The sequence below is a fragment of the Hemiscyllium ocellatum genome, chromosome 37 (genome assembly GCF_020745735.1).
Source record: "Hemiscyllium ocellatum isolate sHemOce1 chromosome 37, sHemOce1.pat.X.cur, whole genome shotgun sequence".
Classification (NCBI taxonomy): domain Eukaryota; kingdom Metazoa; phylum Chordata; class Chondrichthyes; order Orectolobiformes; family Hemiscylliidae; genus Hemiscyllium; species Hemiscyllium ocellatum.
The window spans coordinates 15,601,425-15,619,527 of record NC_083437.1 but is presented as its reverse complement, the minus strand read 5'-3'; the positions used below and the strand labels follow the sequence as shown (position 1 = coordinate 15,619,527).

Here is an 18,103-nt window from a genome sequence, read left to right as displayed (position 1 = left end):
TCTCCAGTTCGAATTTCATCTGAAACTGTGTTCCTCGCCAGGCTGCGGTGCCTGTGTCTCTCCCTCTCTCCCTCTTTCTGTCTCTCTCCTTCTCCCCTTGCTGTCTCTGTCTCTCCAGACATGGCCCTCTGGCTCTCTTGGTCCATCTCCCTCCTCCTGGCTGCCAGGGGCTGGGCCCAAGAACAGGAGCAAGGCCAGGCACCACTGGAACCATACGACCGCCTGTTCAGCGCTGCAGTGGAGGCCTACTATCGCAATGACTGGCAAGGGGTCATCATCAACATGGAGAGGGCCCTGCAGAACCAAGTAAAACTGCGATGGATTAAGGTCCATTGCTGGACCCTCTGCAACAACAACACGAGGTTTGCCATCTCCAGCAGCGAGCAGAACTTCTTCTTCGACACTAACTTCTTCAACACGGTGCTGAAGAAGGCCGACTGCCTGAAGCAGTGTGAGGAAGAGAAGCTGGGGCCTTACTCCATGCATCAGATCTCCGAGGAGATGCTACTTGAGTTCCAGAAGAGGAACCCCTACAATTACCTGCAAATGGCATATTTCAAGGTAATGTTAACCCGCATTGTCCAAGATGCTTTCAAACGCGTCTATGTCTTGCTGTCTGGTATTGGTACCGATTCATACAGCCATTTTTCAATAATCAGTCATCTTGATCTCTCTTACTGTAATGAGGCCACCTCTTTGTTTTGGAAATCCCACAGCAATATCAACAACTCACACCTTGCTTCTTCCTGCAATTTTGGGAGGAGATTACCACATTCCTGTCCTCACTAGTGAGAGCTGCTGCTGTTGGGGGATGCAGGTGACAGCTCTGCATTTCTCTGTACCAATGCAGCAAGGTCTCTTCCAACAGTATGGACATTTTAAAAGCGATCTTGCTGCATTAGTGCAGAGAAATGCAGGTTCCATCTTCATGATCAAAGCTACCAACTCCTCCAGCTATTAAAATACCTTCTGGAGTTGAGCTGGAATGTGTCACAGTAGGGAATGCTTTCAGCTATCCTGCCCGGCAGATATAGGAAATGACACACGGGCTGAAGAATGTTATTTATTTTATCCCGGTTCAGCAATGGTCTCTCAGCTCGTCGAGAGAAAGTTCAAATGCTCTGTTTTCTTATTTCCACTCTACAGATTGTACAAACTGTTCTCCGCCCTGTGGCATCCCATAGGGTTATGTCAGATTTGATACAAATGTCTGAGCTGCCACTGAGCTTTGGCTGGGGTGTGTTGTGGACAGTAACACCCTATTCTTTTCCCACTTGCTTGGTTTAGTGTTGAATGGGGTACATTATGTTGCTTGCCCCAGCCTTACTGTCTGCTAGTTGATAGGTTGAGTATGTTTTAATCATGCCTTGCAGCTGGGCCTCTCTCCCACCCGTCCCTCCCTCCCCCAGCCAAGCCCACTATTAGCCTGAGTGCCACGTAGAAGCCGGCTCTTAGTTGTAACTCTGTCTTACTGCCTGCGGCTTCCCTTCCACAGTTTGCAAGGACATCGTAAAATCTCACCAACTCTGTGTCAGAAAAGAAATTTTTAAAATAAATCAGCTTCTATCTCCCACTGGCCAGCTGGTTGCTGCAAATTCCTTCAGCGCGTTGCAATTTTATTCAGCTTCCTTATGCTGCCTAATGCATCGTTTTCCCTTCACATCATTTTACACAGTCCTCAGATTCTTCAACAACTCCATCCATCCTTCTCCCAGCTTCGGAAAATCGTGCCCTAACATTGAAAACTCCCGCAGGGTGGTGTTGCATGACCTGGAATTTTGAAGGGTAAAGGGCTGTTTTGATCAAAACTCCCAAGGGCAGATTGAAATAAACTTTTTTTTTACACTTTTGGGGAATCTGAATCGGGGCCATTAGCCAAAAGACTTAAACCTTTAGGAGTGACCCTAGGAAACATATCTGAAAACAAAAGCTGGTAGATGTTTGAAATTTGCTTTCAAAAATGCTTTGATTTATTTACGCATGTGTGTAAGTACAGTGAAAAGTTGGATTGTGCTTGCAGTACAGGTAGATCATAGGGTGTTTGGACAGAGTGAGGCACACAAGCAAGATCAACATCAATGTCAAGTCAATTGTTAAATTTGTATCTGAGATTGGATAGATTTTTGTTATCATGAAAGTATTATAGTTTATGAGGTAAAGGTATAGAATGGTATATGGAGTAGGTCACAGGTCAGTCACAGGAAACAGTGAGGACTGCAGATGCTGGAGATCAGAGTTGAGAGTGTGGTGCTGGAAAAGCACAGCAGGTCAAGCAGCATCTGAGGAGCCGGAGAATCGACATTTCGGGCCGGAGCCCTTCATCAGGTCAGCCCCAGACTAATTGAATGACTGAAGAGGCTTGAGAGGTTAAAAACAATCCTGTTCCTATGCGCCTACCAGATTGCCTTTAAGAATGAGGTTGATTGAGGATGGTTATTAACCAGAGCAGTGGGAGCACATCCCTAACCATCTCCAAGTTGTACCTTGGGATACCTTCCAACATCCCAAAAGAGCAACCAGGTTTATGCAAAAGGACCTCCGACACCACAGCACTCTGACTGAACCAGGCTGTCAGCCTGAGTTCATGTAGAAGTCTGCGAATGAGAGACTTGACCCCACAACCCTCTGATGACCTCCCACTTTAGCCCCAGTTGACATCACCTTCAATCGTAGGAGCAAATTACTACAGATCCATCCTGATAACAAAACCTGCTGGAAACCACAACAGGTCAGGCAGCATTTGTGGAGAGGTAGTTTGCTAACTCTTCATCAGAGTTCTGCTAGCTTGCTCTCTCTCCATGATGTTGCCTGACTCGCTGTGATTTCCAGCATTTTTTGTTTTCAGTCACTTTCAATTGTAGCTATTGCACTTATTTTAATTTTCTCCCCTACAATTCCAAAGCTGCAAGTTTCTTACAACACATCCTGGGTCTTTCTTTGGCTTCTTAAACATTGAAAAATCTCAGCAAAACCTGCAAAAAAGATATGTAGGTAGATATCCGCTATCACTTGAAGCCTACTTAATAAGTAAAACTATCCTTGGTGGCTGAGTTACTGATTGCAACATTCCAAGGTCCATGGTTCATGCAATGCATCAAGGTTTTCCTGTTGACCTCAGTAGCTTCAGATTCCTGTTGCCAGATGGAAGGACCTTTCTGTGTGGGCTCCATTATGATGTTCCCTGTGAGTGACTAGTAGACTGGTTTAGGAACTTCAGTGAAGGATGTGAGTTAGGACAGCAACCTGAGGGAGAGTTAACCTGAACTTGAAAAGGGCTGAAAAGAGTAGGAGCTGAAAATGTGTTGCTGGAAAAGCGCAGCAGGTCAGGCAGCATCCAAGGAACAGGAGATTCAATGTTTCGGGCATACGCCCTTCTTCAGGAATCCTGAAGAAGGGCTTATGCCCGAAACATCGAATCTCCTGTTCCTTGGATGCCGCCTGACCTGCTGCGCTTTTCCAGCAACACATTTTCAGCTCTGATCTCCAGCATCTGCAGTCCTCACTTTCTCCCGAAAAGAGCAGGAGGAGAGTGAAGAACAGCCAAGCTCTATACTTGAGTGGGACAGAAGAGATTTTGATGGTGGCCATTTGCAATATAAACTGAATGAGAACAGGGCCCAGCAGAGGGGGTTGGACATAACTAACAGATGTTAAGGTGAAGGAGAGTGGTAAGCCAGGGCTAGGGAAAGGTCAGACAGGTTTTGTGTCTGCCTTTGTTGGCAGGCCCTTCAAGGTCACATGCTTTACTGCAACCTTCAGTCTTGACAAATGTTAAGACACGCAACTGAACTGATTGTAATGAAGTCGGCCAGGTGGACCTTAGAGAGTATGAGTTCCCTGATTGAGGCTGTGAATCTGGTCCAATCAGGGAGCCCTGGCTGACAGACATAAACAGGAGTGTCAGGAGTTCTGTTTGCTCTGAGAGCTGGATCTGAGGGAGCTGGATCAGTGTCAAGGACTCTCCACATGTAAATAAAGGGTGATGCGGTGAAGGGATACCAGCCTCTGTGGAATTATTTCAGTAACCACCAGAAGAAACACATCTGTTATTGGCCGCACATTCTTCAGGTGCAAAGGTAGATGTCAGAATGAGAGCCTCCTGGACTTGCGTTTGCCTGAGCCCACAGCTAGGCAGCCTGGCACAGCCACACTGGGCACTACCTGCAGCAGCCATTCCCCAAGACCCTCCCCTGGAGAGCTTCTCTTGTGCTGCCACTACAATGTAAACATTTCATCTTAGAAGCGACCAGACAGAAAGCATTGGAAAAAAATGAAACAGCAACAATACTCTGTCTTCCTGTATTGTCCCAAAACCATTCCTTGTGCTAACAAACAGACACAATAATGTGACTGAGTCACATAAAGAGACATTAGGACAGAAGATTTGAAGCATGACATGCTGATACAGCAGTGCGCTCAACTAGCAGTAAAGATTCCAGCTCAGGACAGAGAGGGTGGATGGCCGGTTTTGATTTAACTATTTCATACAAATAGTGTGTGACTGAGTGAAATTGATTACTTAGGAAGATCCCAACAAGTCAGGCTTCTTGGAACCAAAGCACAGTTAAGAAGATGCGCAGCAGATCAGGCAGCATCCAAGGAACAGGAAATTCGACGTTTCGGGCATAAGCCCTTCATTCCTGAAGAAGGGCTTATGCCCAAAACGTCGAATTTCCTGCTCTTTGAATGCTGCCTGACCTGCTGCGCTTTTCCAGCAACACATTTTCAGCTCTGATCTTCATCATCTGCAGTCCTCATTTTCTCCTCACAGTTAAGGATATGCCTATTAAGGAGTGTCTTAAAGGAAGACAGGGTTAGAGAGAGAAACATAATTAAGAATTGGTTGGGATCTAGGTAACTGAAGATACCAATGGTAGTCCAAAGAAAATCACAAATGTACTAGAGGCAAGAACTAGAGGAGCATAGAGACCCCGGAGGGTTCTGGAGCTGAAGGAGGTTACCGAGAAAGGGGCTTAGATTGTTAAAGTATTTGTGAAAGTTAAGTAATGAATTGCTCCCTAATCTGCTGACCAAATATATCTAATCTCCTATTCTTCATGGTAATGATCTGTAGTTTCTATCAGAGCTGTACAGGAGACTCTGGAAGCATGGGATTTGATGCTAGTTCAGAGTGGTCGAGGGGACATATCAGGGTGGAAACATTATACTTGGTGGGTAACCTGGTGGGTTCACTGCTAGCTTATAGCAATGTCATTTCAGTTACTAGACATATATGCTATGGTTACTAATTAAAACATTGCCAGAAGCCTGAATTGTCAGAACCTTCCTGAGCAATCAATTTCACACAGTTGCACACCATTTGCAGAAAATAGCTAGATCAAAACCTAACCTACCATTCACTGTCTGACCTGAGCTAGAATCTTTGCTGCCAGTTATGGAGCATAACTGCATCAGCATGTCATGCTTCGAGTGGCCCCAACTTACACGGATCCGAGGCCTTAATACCATCTGTTACAATATGGTAATGATATAAGAACATAAGTAATAGGAGCAGGAGCCCTTCCAGCAGCCCTTCCAGCCTGCTCCACCATTCAGTAAGATCATGGCTCAGGCCCATTTATTCGTCAACTCACCATAACCTTATTTTCTTTAAAATCTATCTTTGCCCTAAAAACATTCAATGAGGTACCCTCGACTGCTTCCCTGGGCAGGGAATTCACAACCCTTTGGGTGAAGAAGTTCCTCCTCAACTCAGTCCCAAATCTGTTCTGCCTTATTTTGAGGCAATGCCTTGGTTCTAGTTTCACTCGCCAGTGGAAACAACCTCCTAGCTTCTATCTTATCCATTCCCTTCATAATTTTATATGTTTCTATAAGACCCCCCCCCACCGTTCTTCTAAATTCCAAGATGTACAATTAAAGTCTACTCAGTCTCTCGTCATAAGCCAACTCTCTCAAATCCAGAACCAACCCAGAGAACCTCCTCTGCAGCCCCTGCAGTACATCCTTTTTCAAGTTAGGAGACCAAAATTGTACACGGATATCATGGGTATATCTCTGAAACGTACACTGCACACAGGCTGTGGGATGTAACATGGCAGACTGTGCTGCAGGTCAGGCTATGGATCGACAGGAACCTTCAGCCTAAATGCAGTATATATCTTGTCAGAAGTCAGCACATGATTCCAGGCTGGTGTACACTGCACTGTAACTGATTTGAGTTCTGCAAACAATTCAAGTCAAGCATAAATATGTTGAGTACAAACCTTTGCTCACTTTTTGGAATGAAGTTTAAATTGCCAAATTTTCACTGGAATAAGTAAGAATTAGACCATCATCATCTCAATCCTGAAGTCCCAACCCCTAAATTCTCTCTGCCTCTTTACTGCCCTATTCACATTGAGAAGGTTTCTTGAACCCCACATTTTTAACCAATCCTTCAGACATCGACTCACCAACTTGGGAGCTTGCTTGTGTTCGTTGGACCAGAGTTCTTCTCAACTATGTGCATTCTATGATGTGTGCTCTGTTATATTTTGATATTCAAGCTGCTATCAAATGACAAATTGCAGTTCTTTCTGTATCTTGCAGAACTGAATGAATCTAAAGCTCCTTAAAAATATTGCTTGAAGCATGAGACTGATTTGCGAGTTTGAAATTCCTGTTGTCTTTCTTTTTCCTCCTACTGATATCACGGGTTACTTGCTAGAACCATCTCTCTGCCGCTGGGTGATTCCAAATAGCCAGTATTCATTTGTTTACCTCAGCACTGAGGGGTGCCACGGGGAGTGTGTGAGCAGTGTTCAATCCTGAGGTTGCCCCATACGGGAAAACCTCTGTGGCCCATTTTACTTTCCCAAACCAGGAATGTTGAATCCACTCAGAGAGCTCCTTCTATTGCCTGTGTTAGGAAGTAGCTCACTCTGCACCGTAGAGTCATAAGAGTCATACTGCATGAAAACGGTCAAACTAGTCACAAACTAAACTAGGCCCACCTGCCTGCACTTGGCCCATATACCTTCAAACCTTTTCTGGTCACGTACTTATCCAAATGTCTGTGAAACATTGTACATGCATCCACCCTTTCTCTGACCATTCATTCCATGCGCGAACCACTCTCTGTGTAAATAAGATTCCCCTGTGTCCTTTTTAAATCTTTCTCCACATTTATTGCCATCCCTCAATACTCAGAGAGCAACTGAATCAGCTTACATTGCTGTGGGTCTGAAGTCACATGTAGGCCAGACCAGGTAAGAATGGCAGATTTCCTTCCTGAAAAGGACATTAGTGAATCTGATGAGTTTTTACAATATTGGTTGCTAACTTTCTTTTCAATACAAATTTTTAAAAATTGACTTCAAATTTCGCCATCAGTTATAGTGGGATTCTAACCCATGTCCCCAGAACATTAGCCTGGATTACCATGACATCACTGCCACCCATGTACTGCCTGATTTCTGAGCTCAGTAAACTAGGCAGGGAGTTCACAGCAGAACATTTCTGACTGTGAATCAAGCATTGAAAAATATTTATCAGATTGCCTTCCACTGAAAAACCTCTCCGTTTATGACAGGCTGCATACTCTTTTCTGTGATGCCCTGATGATGGTGTGTAAAACACGTTTTGTGTTACAGATTAAGAAATTGGATAAGGCAGTGGCTGCAGCGTACACCTTCTATGTAGTGAACCCTGAACACATGGAGATGAGGCAGAATTTGGAGTATTACAGGATGATGGCCGGCGTGAAAGATTCCGACTTCAGGGACTTGGAAGCCAAGCCCCACATGGTAAAGACTTGCTACTGACCCAACATTACAACTAGCATTCTCACTTTCAAAACTGGTGCTTTGAACTCTATGCCCGCAATGTCCTGCACAGCCAGAGATCTCTCTTATGTACAGAAACTCAAAAGCAGGTGTATATTGTGCGTGCTTTAGCTTCTATTGATATTCTGTTGATCCCAATTTTATTGTATTTTTTTTTTCAGGAAGCTTTCCGTACGGGAGTCCGATATTACTCAGATGAGCAGTTTGAGCCAGCAATTGAGTTTTTGGAAAATGCTTTAGGGGAATATTTCAAGGCGGATATGGAGTGTTGTGCTCTCTGTGAGGGTCCATACAACTTTGACGGTTACAGTTATATGGAATACAATGCAGACCTGTTTCAGGCTATAACAGGTAACACTTACATTTCATTCCCTCCAGGTGTTAATATTGTCCAGGAACCTTTCATCAGCAGTTCCACCTTCAGCTCATTTGATAACAATTGTACCCCTGAGACAGTGGGTTTAAGTCCCTCTCTGTAGATTTGAACACCGAATTCAGGTTAATGCTCCAAGGCAGTACAAACGGAGTGCTGCATTGTTGGAGGAGGCAACTGAGTGGCTAAATTGAGGTCTTTGTCCGCCTTGGAGGAGAATTTAAATGATCACATGACTGAAGAAGTTTTCCTCCTCTCTCTACAAGATTCCTGATGAAGGGCTTTTGCCCGAAACGTCGATTTTGCTACTCCTCGGATGCTGCCTGGACTGCTGTGCTCTTCCAGCACCACTAATCCAAAATCTGGTTTCCAGCATCTGCAGTCATTGTTTTTACCCTGTGTTTCAAGAGGAGTCCTACTGTTCTCCTGGGTGTCCTAGCCAATACGTATCCCTCAGCCAATGTGACTTTTAACAAAAATCTCACCATTACCACGTTGCTGATTATGGGAGCTTGTTGTGCACAATTGTGTCATGACTCCAATCGTTATATTTGTATGCAATGGTGGGGCTCCACACAATGGAGTCCAAGTTCTATTTCACCTTTGGGATCCAAGCCACTGATATAATCATAGAATCCCTACAGTGTGGAAGCAGGCCATTTGGCTAATCAAATCCACACCACCCCCTCCTAAACAACATCCCACGCAGACCCACCAACCTGTCCGGGTAACCCTACATTTCCCATGGCCAATCCTCCTAACCTGCACATCTTTGGATTGTGGGAGGAAACTGCAGTACCCGGAGGAAACTCACACAGACGTGGGGAGAATATGCAAACTCCGCACAGATAGTTGCTCCAGGTGTGGGATTGAACCCAGGTCCCTGGTACTGTGAGGCAGCCATGCTAGCCACTGAGCCATTGTGCTGTTGTAAGTAATTGCTTCTCAAACAAAGACCTTTAAACTTAGTGCAGGGCACAGCTGAACCTGGGACTTCCTTGGTCTGTGTGGCTCAGTTCCAACTGTTCTAGTAGAGAGACCAAAATAATCACTTTGAAGAGTGCACGTGAAATAGGCCATCCGAGGTGGTATGTACAATCCTCTTTTATTGACAGGGTGTAGCTAGGCTTTGGTAATGATAACTTATCTTTCACACATTTAGACATGACTCTGATATTGTCACTTACTACTCCTCCTTGAGATGTCAGTGTTGACGTGAGATGTGACCACGGCTTCATGTTCAGAAATGTACCAAATCTCTGCGAAGGTTGTTGAATGTGTCTGGAGCAAATGGATCGGAATTGGTGCGTTACGGAGTGATACGTACATCTTACTCACAATTGCTATCTGTTTTCACTTTCAGATCACTACATCCAGGTGCTCAACTGCAAACAGAACTGTGTGACAGAGCTGGCGAGTCGGCCTGACAGAGAAACACCCATTGATGACTTCCTGCCCACCCATTTTGACTACCTTCAATTTGCATATTACAACAGTGAGTGTCTAGTGTCCTTGGTAATGCAGCTTAAAGGGCCAGTGCCACCTCACTAGATCCAGGGAAGGGAGGAGTTAGCTCTTGTTGGCAAGTTGGGTTCCAAAAAACTTTCACTCTCAAACGGTTGAAGTGTCACCAACCCTGATGTTGTCGGTAAATTAAATGCATCTGTCGTCATTGAAAATGCCATGTAACCAGAAATAATGATTACAAAAAAAAACTGCATGTAGATTTTATTAAATGTGCTTTGTGTATAATTAGACATAGTTGATAAAAAAAAGGTCTACAGCAAAAGGTCAGTGCAGTGGGGCTAGTTGGATAGCTGTTTGATTAGTACTGGCATGATGGGCTGAATAGCCTGTTTCTGTGAATCAGCTCTGATAGATTTGGATAATGTTGGCATTTACCAGCCTAAATCATGACCAACTATTGAATAAGAGTTGTCGTAACTGTGTTTGGAAAGTTGGGATAGAAGGTGGCAAACATTTACTTTCCTATTCTGTTTTGCTGTTGAGATAAAAAGAAATGGTTTATTGAGTTTAATTATCTTTTCCTTTTCCGTTTAAAACACTCATTCTCATTCTGGAAGCTGAGCTTTGAACAACTTTATTTCTATTCTGATTCCAGCTGAAGACTACTCCAAGGCTATCGAATGTGCCAAAACCTATTTGCTTTTCTATCCCAATGATGAAGTAATGAACCAGAACCTACAGTATTACCAGGCAGTACTGGGAGAAGAACAGGCCGCATCTCTCAGTCACAGAGAGGTAGATCTGTTCCAAATACTGAGGCTCCAATATCTTGCTTAGATTAAATATTCTTTCAAGTAAAAAACAAAAGCCAGTGGCATTTATATAGTATCTTTTACAACCATAGGATTGAGAACTTTTAATCTCTCTCCCTACCTAGTAGGGGCCTTTAAGAGAATTACATACAAATTATAACATCTTGGCCTGGTCATTTGGCCCAACTAGTCAATGCTGGTATCTCTCATCATGCCCATATTAATTTAGTTTCATGTGTCCATCTTGAGTCCCATTCCTTTATCCTCCTTGTTCCGATGTATTTTAGGTGAGAGGTTCTAGGCAGATATCCTGTGGACATGGGAGAGATGTTGCCAACCTCTCACTGCCAGTGTCTGCAGATAGGCACAGTGCCCGGTGTATGAGTTGGGTGGGGTAGCCCAAGTAAGCTGTGATAAAGATGATTGTGGTGTCACATACGTTTTTCCCTCCCCAACCCAGTGTGGTGCTTCCTAGGCAGGGCATCAGGATCCCCAAAACAGACAGTGCTGGAAAGTGCTGGTATGCACAAACCTAATGTAATGTTTTGGAAGCAAAAACAGAAATTGATGGAAAACCTCAGCAGGCCTGGCATCATCTCTGGAGAGAAATCAGAGTTAACATTTCAGCTCATAGAGTCATTGAGTTGTACAGCACTCATCCATGCTGGTCCAACTCATCCATGCTGACCAGCTATCTTAAATTAATCTCGTCCCATTTGCCAGCATTTGGCCCATATCACTCTAAACCCTTCCTATTCATGTACCCATCCAGATGCCTTTTAAATGCTGTTGTTGTACCAGCCTCCACCACTTCCTCTGGCAGCTCATTCTGTACACACATCACTCTACATTAAAATGTTGCTCTGCAGGTATTTTTTAAATCTTACCCCTCTCACCTTAAACCGATGCCCTCTAAATTTGGATTCTCCTACCCTGGGAAAGAAAAGCTTTGGCTATTCATCCTATCCATTCCCCTCACGATTTTATAAACCTCTATCAGGCCACTCCTCAGCCTCCAGTATCCCAGCCTATCCGGCCTCTCCCTATAGCTCGAACTCTTCAACCTCAGCAGCATCTTTGTAAATCTTTTCTGAACCCTTTCAAGTTTAACATGTTTCCTTTAGTAGGGAGACCAGAATTAAATGCAGAATTCCAAAAGTGGCCTCACTAATGTCCTATGCAGCCGCAACATGACCTCCCAACTTCAATACTCAATGCACTGACCGATAAAGGCAAGCATACCAACCCCTTCTTCACTATGCTATCCTTGCATCTTCAAGGAACTGCGAATCTGCACCCCAAGGTCTCTTTGTTTGACAATACTCTCCACCACCCTACCATTAAGTATATCAGTTCTGCCCTGGTTTGCCTTACCATAATGCTAACCTCACATTTATCTAAATTACACTCCATCTGCCACTCCTTGGCCTATATTGTCAAGGTCCTGTTGAACTCTGACATAACCTTCTTCACTGTTCATTACATCACCAATTTGGTGTCATCTGTAAACTTACTAACCATTCCTCCTCCGGACAAGAAACAGTAACTCTGATTTCTCTCCAGATGCTGCCAGACGTGCTGAGTTTTTCCAGTAATTTCTGTTTATGTCAGGGGTAAATGTAGGGTAGGGGAATGGGTCTGGGAGGGTTACTCTTCGGAGGGTCAATGTGGACTTGTTGGGCCCAATGACTTGTTTCCACACTGTAGGAATTCTATGATTCTATGAACAGTTCTTTAGGCTTTTTATTTAGTAATGTTTTGGATCTTTCAATTCCCTGCAACGGGTGCTTTTAAAGATGCCATCAAATTCCTGCAATGACCTCAAAGGCCCACTGTGTTTTAGTCTGATCTGACAATTTCTGATCATTTCTGATAGAATATCCAGAGATACATCAACAACTCATTACTGGAAAAGGAGTTACTGTACTTTGCCAATGAGATCTTTGGAGTCACCTTTATAGATCCAGTGAGTATCCCGTCTGCTGCCTTAGCATCATCTGGGAAAATAGCCATAAGGATTTAATGTCACCTCATTCTAGTATTTCCAATAGTTCATTTCCAATTAAACTTCTTTCTCTTTATTTCAGGACAAGTGGACCCCTGAGGACGTGATGCCAGTTAAACTCAAAGAGAAGCAAAAGTAAGAGTCAAAGTCTCACCACAAGTCCAGTTGTAATTGGTGATTAATGCCAGGTCAGAAACCTGTGTTGCTGTTTGGTCCTGTTCTGCTAAGTGATCCTCATCAATCAGATATCTTGCCCATTTCCCTCTGTTCAGAAACCAGGATGCTTTCCCCTTGAGCCGTTATTCAGTAGCCTTCTCCTGGTAACTGATGCCAGATGTGAGGGTAAGGGAGATTGGGGCAATGCTGGTGTTTGGTGCAGGGATACTTCACTTTCTTTGGTAAAGACAATTGAGGGAGTTCCTTATCTGACATTCAGTCTCTCTAACAGGATCCAAGCTTTTAGAGAAGAAAAATGGACAAAAATAGTAGAGTAAAAATTCTTGGAGAGACTCCTTCTAAACTGACCACAAAAAGAAGTAGGTTCCCTCCAATGTGGAGACAGGCCCTTCAGTCCAACAAGTCCACACCAACCCTGCGAAGAGTAACCCACCCAGACCCATACCCCTACCCTATATTTACCCCTGAATAATGCACTTAGAACTATGGGCAATTTATAACGGCCAATTCACCTGACCAGCACATCTTTGGATTGTGGGAGGAAACCAGAGCACCTGGAGGAAACCCACACAGGGAGAATGTGCAAACTCCACACAGACAGTCGCAGACAATCGAACCTAGGTACCTGGCACTGTGGGACAGCAGTGCTAACCACTGAGCCACTGTGCTGCCAAAGTAGAACAAAGAGCGACTAGAGAGCTTTGAATGGTTAAGGTTTATTTGTCTAGAGGTCTGACCAGCCAACTGTTGCTTCCAGAATGGCCTAAAATGACAAACATATGAATCTAATGTATTGTAATTCTGAGCAGCTTACCATCTGGACAGTGGAATTTATTGGGATCTGGTTCAGAGGCAGATGTTACTCCAATGGTGCCACTGCCCTTGTCCTTTGCCCTGATTTCTTGGTAGCACACACAAAGGAAGGTCCTACTTTCAGGCCACTGAGCCTAAGGTGGGGTAGCTGATGCCATCTTGACAGATGGTAAGACTTTCCAGTCCCTGGGCTACAAATTGGGGTTTAAAAAGCAGCCTGTTCTTCAGTCATTCCCGGAAAATGTTAATGGATGGAGGTTTGGTCAGAAAAGTTCTCAGCCCAATTACAGTGTCCACAGCTCAATCTCAAAAGATCAACTTTTCACCTTGAACATGAAAGCCAGAGTTACTGCAACACAACTCACTGTCTCCAGAAGGGGAAAGAGGGCAGTTCGAAGATCTTTGGAAAAAAAGTGTTTTCTCACAATTCTTTAGTTAAAAAAAAATCCAACTTTGGAAACAGGGTGGAACGAGAGACTGCAGCTCGGATCAGCAAAGAAATTGGAAACCTGATGAAGGAGATTGAGCATCTGGTTGATGAGAAAACCAAGGAATCGTCTGAGATTGTGAAGATGGTGAGAGAAGGTAAGAGCACCGTGTTGATCCGGCTTAGTGTCAAAGCATGGCCAGTGCCAGTAAGAATTGGGCCTTATCTGTCCAACTCCAGAGAGAGAAGATTCCTCTTGAGGAGGACGGAATTGCCAGCGTGCCCATTGCTCCTTACCTCGCTTCATTGTGGTGCTCTGCTAATTAAACTTTCTCTCACATCAGAACCATTTCCAGAGACTTATAGGGCATAGAAACAAACCCTTTGGTCCAACTCATCTATGCTGAACAGATATCCTAAATTAATCTAGTCCCATTTGCCAGCATTTAGCTCATATCCTTTCAAACCCTTCATATACTCATTCAGTTGCCTTTTAAATGTTATAATTGTACCAAATAAAGGTTTCCTCTCCCAGCCTTCTGCTCCCCACCCCAACCTCCATTTCCCTTAAAAAGACCTGTTGCCTCCCTGTATTTCCTCTCTCAGGATCCTGATTGTGGTTAACACATAGATCCATAGATTCCAGAAACTATTTTTTTTATTTACTCACGGGATGTAGATGGCTCTGGATGGGCTGGGATTTATTGCCAACTCCCAATTGCCAAGATGCAGTTAGGAGTCAATTACATTGCCTCGGATCTGGAGTCACATGTAGGCCAGACCAGGTAAAGACATCAGATATCCTCCCTGAAAGGACATTAGTGAACCAGATGGATTTTTGCACCAATTGACAATGGATTCATGGTCATCATTAGACTCTAAATTCCAGATTTTTTAAAAAACTGAATTCAAATTCTACCCTGGAGGGATTTGAACCCAGGTTCCCCCAATATGAGGCTTAGCTTCTGGATTAATAGTCTAGCAATAATACCACTTGGCTGTTACCTCCCTGCTCCAGCTCTCAGGCCTCCTCTCAAATGGTCCTTCTTCATATGTGATACTGGAGAAAGGTCAGCAATGTAGGGACTATTGGAGCACCACATCAAAGTCTAGTTCTGTGGTCATCTAGAATTCATGTGTATGCACTCGTCATCTGTGTTGCCTCTCATTATTTCTGCTGCTGTACAGACCTCTGAGCAATTGCAACGTCCAGCACAGAAGGTCAGTGTGCTCTGAATGCATCTGCATGTCAAATGGCATGAACAGACCCTCTGAGCTATCATGCAGCCTAGAAAAACCATTGCTTGTGGTCTGGCCAAAGGGTGATTTTGTAGTCCTGTGCTTCCAACAATGAGCCGTGATACCCAGGCTCATGGATCTGAGAATTGTCACTAAAATAGTACAGCAGTGTTGAGCTAAAAGGTCATTTGATAGCACAGAGCCTGAGGATTGGATTGGGCAGCATTTGCTAAATAATCCAGAGTGTGTTAGGAATTATGCTGACAACCAATTTAAAATTGTCAGTTTGGCTTGCAGTGTGGGACTATTGTTTGAATAGAATCCACAGATGGGACCCTACCCAATGTGGACCGGAAGAGTGTGTACACATATTGTTCCTGTTTCATCTCAACAAAGTAAGTGACAGCCATTTTCTGGTTCATTTCTCAGTGCAATGCTTTGAGCAATTTGCCTGGTTCAAAGTTTTAACAAACCTTCACAGTTAACTGTCAGCGATCATCTACCTGGTGCATTCTCTCTGGCAACACCTCTACCTCCACTTTATTAGAAATGTATCATGGGATGCAGATTTCACTGGCTTGAACAACAATTCTTGCCCATCCCATGTTGCCCTTGAGAATAAGGTGGCAAGCTGCCTTCTCAAATGACTGTGGTGTATTTGCCATTGTTGGACTCGCAGTGCTGTTTGGGAAGGAGGTCCAGCATTTCGACACAATGATGCTGAAGGATAGCAGTATATTTCTACATCGCAGGATGGTGTGCAGTTTGGAGTGGAACTTGCAGGTAGTGGTGTTTGCACGTCTCTGTTGCCTTGCCCAACAAGTTGGCAGTGGTCATGAAGTGGTTATGAGCTTGGAAGATGCTGTCTAAAGATCTAAAAGAATTCTGCAGAGCATCTTGCAGATAGTACACAATGTTGCTACTGAGTGTACGTGGTGGAGTGAATGACTCCGAGTGGATATGGTGCCAATTAAGCAGGCTGCTTTGTCCCGAATGGTATCAAGCTTCTTGAGTGTTGTTGGAGCTGAATCCATCTAGGCAAGTGGGGAGTATTCCATCACACTCCTGACTGGTGTCTTGTAAATGGTGAACAGGTTTTGAGAGTCAAGAGGAAGGTTACCTGCTTCTGGGTTCCTAGCCTCTGACCTGTTCTTGAAGCCACAATGTTTATATAGCTAGTCCAGTTCAGTCTCTGATCAAAGATAGACCCCAAAATGTTGATAGTGCACAAGTGAGTGAAGTCATACCACTGAATATCAAGGGACAATGGTTAGATTCTCTCATTGTCTAACTCTTGTGCTGTGCAAATATGACATGTTACTTAACAAGCCAAGGCTTGGATATTGTCCAGCCTTGCTGTACTTTACATGGACTGCTTCAAAATACAAAGAGTTGTGAATCGTGCTAAATGTTGTGTCATCATCAGCGAATCTCCCCACAAGGCTGCTGACCTAAAGATGGAGGGAAGATCACCGATGAAGCAGCCGAGAACATTACCCTTGTGAACTCCTGCTGAGATGGCCTGGACCTTCAGGAATCAATATCATCCTTTTTTGTGCCAGGTGTAATTCAGTCCAATAGAGAGTTTTCTCTTTGATTCCCATTAACCCCAGTTTTGTATGGGCTCTTTGATGCTACACTTGGCCACTTGTTGCTTTGTTGTCCCTCTAGACGTCAACTCTTTTGTCTCTTTGTGAACAGACCTTCGTGAGGTCAGGAGCCAAATGGCTCTGGCGACATCCAAACTGGGCGTCAGTGAGCAGCTTCTTCCTGCGCAAGTGACACTTGGTCGTCCCTTTGATCACCCTTCTGTCACTCCACTGATAATCGAGAGTAGACTGATGGGGGAGTAATTGGCCAGATTGAATTTTTGTGGACAGGCCAAATTTCCCCATTGTCACATAGATGTCAGATAGGGTTATAGCTCTGCTGGAACAACTTTGTTAGGGACTCAACTCATCCTGTATGTTGCCAGAATGTTATCAGGACACATTGCTTTTGCAGTGTCCTGGGCCTTTTATGTTGGCCATATTCTCATATAGATTTAAAAGGTTGTTTTTCCTTTGAATTGGTTATTCTCATGAATTTTCCCGATGTGGGAATGAAAAGCTTCAACAAAATAAGTCTTTCTTTCAGCAATGCTATCTTTGCGTTGGTAGTGCTCTTGCCTTTGAGTCAGAAGGCTTGCGGGTTCAAAGCCCTCCCTAGGCTTTGAGCATACATTCCTAATCTGACATTAATGAGCAGTGCTGTGGGGAGTGCTGCATTGTCTGAAGTGTCAACTTTCACTGGAGATATCAAACCCAGGGCACATCTATGTCCTAAAAAGGGATGTAAAAAACTCCAAGACACCTAAATGTTCTGGTCCATAATTCTTCAAAGTTTGCGTCAGATGTAGACAGGGTGATTAAGATGGCAGCTGGCATGCTCGCCTTCATTGCTTAGACCTTTGAATATAGGAGTTGGAAAGTCATGTTGAGGTTGTATCGGATATGAGGGAAGGTGTCTTCTGAAGTATTGTGTACAGTTTTGGTCACCCTGCTGCAGGAACGATATTATTAAACTGGAGAAGGCTCGGAAAATATTTACCAGAATGTTGCTGGGAATGGATGGTTTGAGTTATAAAAATAGATGGGAAAGGCTGAGACCTTTTTCATTGGAGCGTAGGAAGTTGAGGAGTGGCCTTATAGAGGTTTATAAAGTCATGAGGGGCATAGATAAGGCGACTAGCAATGGCCTTTTCCCTTGGATGGGGGAGCTCAGAAATAGTGGGCATATATTTAAGGTGAGAGGAAAAAGTTTTAAAAAGGACTTGAGGGGCAAGTATTTTACACAGAGAGTGGTTCGTGTGTGGAATGACCGTCCAGAGGATGCGGGTACAGTTATAATGTTTAAAAGATGTTTGGATATGTACATGAATAAGAAATACTTGGAGTAAGTGGGCCAAGCGCAGGCAGATGGGACTAGTTTAGTTTGGGATTATGATCGGCATGGACTGATTGG

General features: G+C 44.1%; 1 protein-coding gene across 1 annotated transcript in view; it reads left to right on the top strand.

Moving 5' to 3' along the window:
- Nucleotides 1-18,103, top strand: part of p3h1 (prolyl 3-hydroxylase 1) — a 37,976-nt gene continuing 19,873 nt past the window's right edge. The window contains exons 1-8 of the mRNA XM_060851835.1: nt 1-561; nt 7,596-7,748; nt 7,949-8,138; nt 9,524-9,655; nt 10,283-10,422; nt 12,316-12,405; nt 12,527-12,579; nt 13,898-14,019. Coding sequence (XP_060707818.1) covers nt 121-561; nt 7,596-7,748; nt 7,949-8,138; nt 9,524-9,655; nt 10,283-10,422; nt 12,316-12,405; nt 12,527-12,579; nt 13,898-14,019 — 1,321 coding nt within the window. The 5' untranslated portion in view covers nt 1-120. The remainder of the gene's footprint in view (nt 562-7,595; nt 7,749-7,948; nt 8,139-9,523; nt 9,656-10,282; nt 10,423-12,315; nt 12,406-12,526; nt 12,580-13,897; nt 14,020-18,103) is intronic.